Source organism: Fragaria vesca, linkage group LG6 (genome assembly GCF_000184155.1).
Source record: "Fragaria vesca subsp. vesca linkage group LG6, FraVesHawaii_1.0, whole genome shotgun sequence".
Lineage (NCBI taxonomy): Eukaryota > Viridiplantae > Streptophyta > Magnoliopsida > Rosales > Rosaceae > Fragaria > Fragaria vesca.
The window spans coordinates 13703765-13709812 of NC_020496.1; the positions used below are offsets into that span (position 1 = coordinate 13703765).

Consider the following 6048-nt stretch of genomic DNA (forward strand, 5'->3'; position numbering starts at 1 on the left):
GTGGGACTGCCGGCTAGCATACGCCGAATTTGGTGAAGAGAAACTGCTCACATTTTTGAAGATGTGCCATGATTTGTATGTTCTCTTCATTGGCTTTTCGGGCTTCATCATTGGCTTTCCGGGCTTCCTCCTTGGCCTTTCGGGCTTCCTCCAAAGCAATATCAACAAGTGTACCTCATTGGGAGCGTGAAGTGCAGCTCCTATCGAGCCCTTGGCTCAAACCATAACTGCCTACTAGTCCCATACCCCGGATCTCTTTCATGTTTCTATGTCCAAATGCTTTTTCAAACACGATCACCTGAGTTTGTTCGTCAAAATGAAGATCAATATCTTCTTCCGGAATGCCTGGGTTTTCCTTCCTCATATTGTCACGGATCTCATCAACCTTCTCTATCAGTAAGGCCTAAGAAAAGAAGTATATGTTTTACAAAAATAATTAATATGGAGAATAGAGTTTTGAGGGCAGTAATATATAGAATTGCTGAAAGTCATTAATCATATTAACCCATCTAGCATTATTAACCCACCTCTCATGTAGTATTATTAACCCATCTAGTATAAGTTGGCTTCCAGCAAAGAGACCAAGAAAAATGCAAAGGCAAGGAGTAATGTGATACAATATTATATCCTATGTTAAATGAATTAGGACCCATATATTAAATATTCTATAATTAAAATATTACTTTTGTATATGTATACATTGATAAAGCATTTGAAAGTGTATGAACTTTATTAACAAAGATATATATGAATGTCCTTATGGCCCCGCAACAATGTTTAACTAAACCACTTATTTCATTTTCAGCTGCTTTGAGGTTGTGACCTGCGTCTTGAGGTTGTGACCTGCGTCATACGCCTGTGAGTAACTTTTAATGAAATAGAGGTGTTCACCCTTGTCCTTCAATTCCTTCGTATTGTAGATGAAAGCCCTCGACCCGGTGTGGTGGTGCAACGTCTTCTTGTCCCGGTTACTCTTGTTTGCAGTCGATCTTCTCTGTAATTTCATCATATTAAGACTTTGGTTACTGTTCTAATATTGCATATGTTGCTGTTCAATTAGGTACTACAAGCTTATTCATCAAAAACCTCAAATGTAGGAAATTAAAAAGGTTCTTATAGCTTTATGATCCCTAATATGCAGCAGTTATTCTAAAGCTATTGAAATGCAACAGAGTAATCATGTTTATTCTAAACCTTTTCAAATGCAACAGAGTAATCAACATGAATACAACAAGGGAGAAACTAATCCTTTTGAGAGGTGCTGGTGATAATACACTTTTTGTGCCTGCTTGTACCAAATTTTCCTTTTGCATCAACTTGTACCAAAACCCAGTTATATAAAACTTTTAATTAAACCAACAAACTTTCAGTAGCAACACACAGAGTTATATAATGTAAGTAATATACCATGAATTCCTCAAACTCGAAGTGTTTGACGAGCCAGTTCCACTCGTCTATCCTATGTTCAAACTCTTCTGGGTTCTTTCCCGGGTTTTCTTTCCTAATTGTATTTATATTGCACTTCCAGTTTTTGTATACATTTTTAGCCTTATCTTCCAACCAGTTCCACATGAGCTTATCATCAACATCAAACTCATAAAAGATCTATTAAAAAATGAACAACATTATTTATCTCATAATTCTGCAACTAATTAAGCACTAAGTGAACACATGAACAACATAAATATTCCTTACAAAGAGTTTAGTAGGCAGCTTCTTCTGCTCATCATCGGTAATCTCACCCCAAGTTGGAGCCACCATGGAAATTTCATCCCGTATAATGTGGCCAACATCGTGTGTCAACATGCTGCTTAACTCTTTACTCCGCGGACCGTGGCAGAAATCGTCCCAAGTTACTTTAATCTTTTATCCAGTCCTCTTGACTATCTCCTCTGCTTTTAAGCCTTTCACCACCCCTGTCTTGGTTTTAGGGGGAGGTGCCGCGGAAAAAAAAGGAGGAAACCAACACAACACCACACACCAAATTAGACCATTGTCAATATGACCATCGTCTCAACGACAGTTTCTTACTGTTCAGATCTACCAGGAGGACATTCATATTGACAATAAGTGATAAACAATTTCTGTCAAAGCCAAATGCAAAAGAAACAAACGATCAATAAGTGAAGAGACTGGTGCAATATGAAAAGATGCTTGGTAGGTCAAGATGTAGTTCAAGCAACAAAAGAAGATGGATACGCTGCAATATGTGAAGCACCAGTTATGAATTTATGAACTACTTTGATGCATATCACACTCTACACCCAGCATATTCTAATCTCTTCCACATTTTATAAATCAACATACCAAAGTTAAATATCCTATACCTTAGACACTCTCTCTTAAGCCTATGTCTAAGTAAGTCCACAATGTGCATGTATAACAGAGCAAAAAGTAAAATAGAATAAAAGAAGAACCAAGCATATACACTAGCTCCAATCTTAAGACAGTACACTTACTGGTATCGATGCAATACCATGTAAGATGACACCACATGCAACAGATAACAAATGACAGTAGCCTTAAAGCAAACCGAGTGCATTCATCGTTTAATTTTCCAGTTTTGAATAGAATCATTTCTCAGAAAAACAATAAAAATTAATGAGATGTATTTAAGAAGAAGCAGGATATTAAAATTAATTCAAACAGTAAACCATGTTTACAGCCAAGGTTTAGGGGGAGGTGCTGTGAAAAAAAAGTCATTGTTCAAAATTTCTCAAAAGGTTAAGAGGCAGATGAGTGGTTGGACTCTGAGGTAGGATCTAGTCTAGTCTCTTCTATTAGTTCAAACAATTTGTCTTTTTTACTATGGCATTCCTGCTAGCCAACTAATGATTGTTTCAGAGTTGGCACTAACTAAAAGAGAAACAAAGTGATCCATGTCTCCTTATCTTAGAAGTCAATTTACTTGCTACTAAAACACAAACCCTAACAGTCATATATGCGTTTTAATAGTACAAAAAATATATAAATGGTAGAAACCATAAAACTGCAGCAGCCAACTAGCCACTTAGGACTAAAAGAAATCAGATTATGATATATTCACCAATTGGAAAGCCTAAAGAAGGTCATTGTTCAAAATTACACCAAAATTTACTCATTCACTAGACAAAACCCACAAACTCAGAAACCAATACTCATTCCAAAATTTACTCATTCCAAACCAATATCCAAAATTTACTCATCCCAAAACCAATACTCATTCACTACACAAAACCCACAAACCAATATCCAAAATTTACTATGCCCAATTAGAAAATCAAAAGGTTAAGAGGCAGATGAGTACGGGTGAGGAAAATTACCTCCTTTGGGACTCGGTTTGCGCCGAACGCTGATTTTAGCAGATGACTGGCCAGTCTGATGATCATCTAGGGAAGGATCGTCGACAACGGGCAGTGGTGGAGGGAGAGGAGGTGCCGAACTTGACAGAGGCGCCACAGGCCACGAGGGGACCTCTGTGGGGTGTTGATATTGCTAGGCTACCTCCTGCATCAGTCGCTAAGACTGTTCCGCCTGTCTCTTCCTCTTCCCACTAGTCGGCAACATAGTGGATGTGGAGCAAGGGAGTAGACGGTGATGTGGAAGTGACGTCGATGTGGGAGGAGACGATGATGTGGAGGCGACGTCGATGTGGAGGTGATGTCGATGTGGAAGACGGCGATGTGGGAGCGGGAGAGGCCGATTGGAATCGACGTCGATATGGGAGGAGACGGCGATGTGGAGAAAGGGAGGAGACGGCGATGTGGAGGAGGAGATGGCTTGGAATTGATTTAGGGATTTCAGAGTAACTATGAGCGAGACAGCGAGTATAGGACTTGATTTGGGTTTACTAAAACAAACTAAGCCCACAAAAACTGTCTATATCATCACTTAAGTGAAATACAAAATTTCGCCTAAAAAATTGGCGGAAGTTCGACCCGCCAAATATTAAGAAGTTAGGTGACGAACCCATGAATTTTTGTCATCTAAGTGAACCAAATTTCTTTCTACCATTTTTAAATTTTGGGACTTAGTCGACGAAATAAATATATTTTGTCATCTTATTTTAATTTCAACATATTTATTTATTTTTCTTTTTTTTCCTAAAAAGAAAAGGTTGTGATAGAATATGATCTTGTTAAATTGGGAGGAAGCAATATTTTCAAAAATCTTATGAAATAGGATGTGATCGGTATGGTGAAATACGTCTATGGTTGAAAAATCACATATCTACGGTAACGTTTGGTCTCGATACAAGCGGTCAACCTTATATACGCTTATGTTTCCTTATGTGGAGCCTTATCGTCGAGAGGTGAACGTCCCAAAATTTTTACATGGGTGGTTACATCTCATCAATGTGAGAGTTTTGTGTGTGAAAGAATCAATCAAACTAGGTCATATAGGGGTAGGTAAGAGCGTTTTCGTGTAATAAATGACGTTAATTTAATGTTGACCATGTGGATCGAGACTTAAACGTTTTCGAAAATTGGTGGATTTTTATTCATAGCCGTATTTAAGTACACTGATCATATCAGACGGTTGAATTTTCATTTTTTAAAATTTAGCCATCGGAATCACAACGTGTCTACTAATGTGGTATAACTTGTTTAATAGGTTATATGCAAGTGTAGATCTTTGTGAACCAACTATAGAGAGGAAGAAATATTTTCAAAAATCTTGTGAAATAGGATGTGATCAGTATGGTGAAATACGACTATGGTTGAAAGATCACATATTTCCGGTAACGTTTGGTCCCCGATACAAGCGGTCAACCCTATATACGATTATGTTTCTTTATGTGAAGCCCTATCGTTGAGAGGTGAACGGCCCAAAATTTTTACAGGGGTGGTTACATCTCATCAATGTGAGAGTTTTGTGTGTGAAAGAATCAATCAAACTAGGTCATATAGGGGTACGTAAGAGCGTTTTCGTGTAATAAGTGACATTAATTTAATGTTGACCGCGTGGATCGAGACCTTAACGTTTTTGAAAACTTGTGGATTTTTTTTCATAGCCATATTTAGGTACACTGATCATATAATACAGTGGGTTTTCTAAAATTTTACTTCTACCCCGTAGTTGGTTCAAAAAGACATGAACTCTTTGCTAGCTTTAGCAAACACACTTTATGTTTCGTCACCTAAGTAAAGGTGTTAGACGACGAATTTATTTTCGTCACAAAAGTAAGTTGTTAGGTGACGAAATACATTTTCGTCACCTAAGTGCTCAAAACTTTGGTGACGAAGATATATTTCGTCACTTACCCTATCACTTACATGACGAAATGTATTTTCGTCACCTAAGTGCTCAAAACTTTGGTGACGAAAATATATTTCGTCATCTTTCCTATCACTTCCATGACGTAATATGTTTTCGTCACCTAAGTGCTCAAAACTTTTGTGACAAAAATATATTTCGTCACCTACCCTATCACTTACAAGACGAAATGCCTTTTCGTCACCAAAGTTAGCTCTAAGGTGACGAAAATAGTGACAAAACCTTACCTTACTTAGACGACGAAAATTGTGACTTAGGTGACGAATTAAAAATATTTCGTCACTTTAGAACCTTTTTCTAATAGTGATTATATCTATGATGAGAGTCAATCATGAAACAAATTCAAGTGACAAGTTTATGAATAAAATTGAAATGTGTGGATAGAAAAATAGATAGTGTGTCTTAATTGCAAAAAAAAAATGGCAAGTTTTTTTTTTTTTTTTATTCACCGTCCAGTTTATAATCAAAAGAGTATTATCATATATGGCAACTCATAATCTACAATACAACATCAATAAATTGGAATTCAAAAGAATATCGAGCATATATAAGTTTTTGAAAATTCACAAGCTAGTAAAAGTAAGAGAAAATTTTAAGAACGGTACACAAAGAATCGATGACTCCTAAAATATAGACATCAAGTTTCTAAAATATCAAAACAGTACATGAACTTTGAAATCTAACTACACTTTCATACATCTGTTACTGCAACCGTTAAAGAGCTTTGTTTTCCGTCATATTTTGAGGGTTAAATTGGTCACACCCTGGCTTCCCTCCAATCCACTATTCACA

General features: G+C 36.9%; 1 protein-coding gene across 1 annotated transcript; it reads right to left on the minus strand.

The window, feature by feature from the left end:
• Positions 1-635: 635 nt before the first annotated feature.
• On the minus strand, positions 636-3847 carry LOC101291065. The gene is made up of 3 exons (XM_004303011.1): positions 3303-3847; positions 1696-1920; positions 636-994 (listed from the first exon to the last, which is right to left on the minus strand). Exons 2-3 carry the CDS (start codon positions 1804-1806, stop codon positions 791-793), a joined length of 315 nt encoding a protein of 104 aa, XP_004303059.1. The 5' UTR covers positions 1807-1920; positions 3303-3847; the 3' UTR covers positions 636-790.
• Between the last annotated feature and the right edge of the window lie 2201 nt (positions 3848-6048).

Excerpts from the sequence above, each read along its gene's own strand:
- LOC101291065 (XM_004303011.1), bottom strand. The coding sequence starts at position 1,806 with ATGTTGACACACGATGTTGGCCACATTATACGGGATGAAATTTCCATG. Across the intron at positions 995-1,695 it reads AGCTGCCTACTAAACTCTTT|AGAAGATCGACTGCAAACAA; the intron begins GTAAGGAATATT and ends ATGAAATTACAG.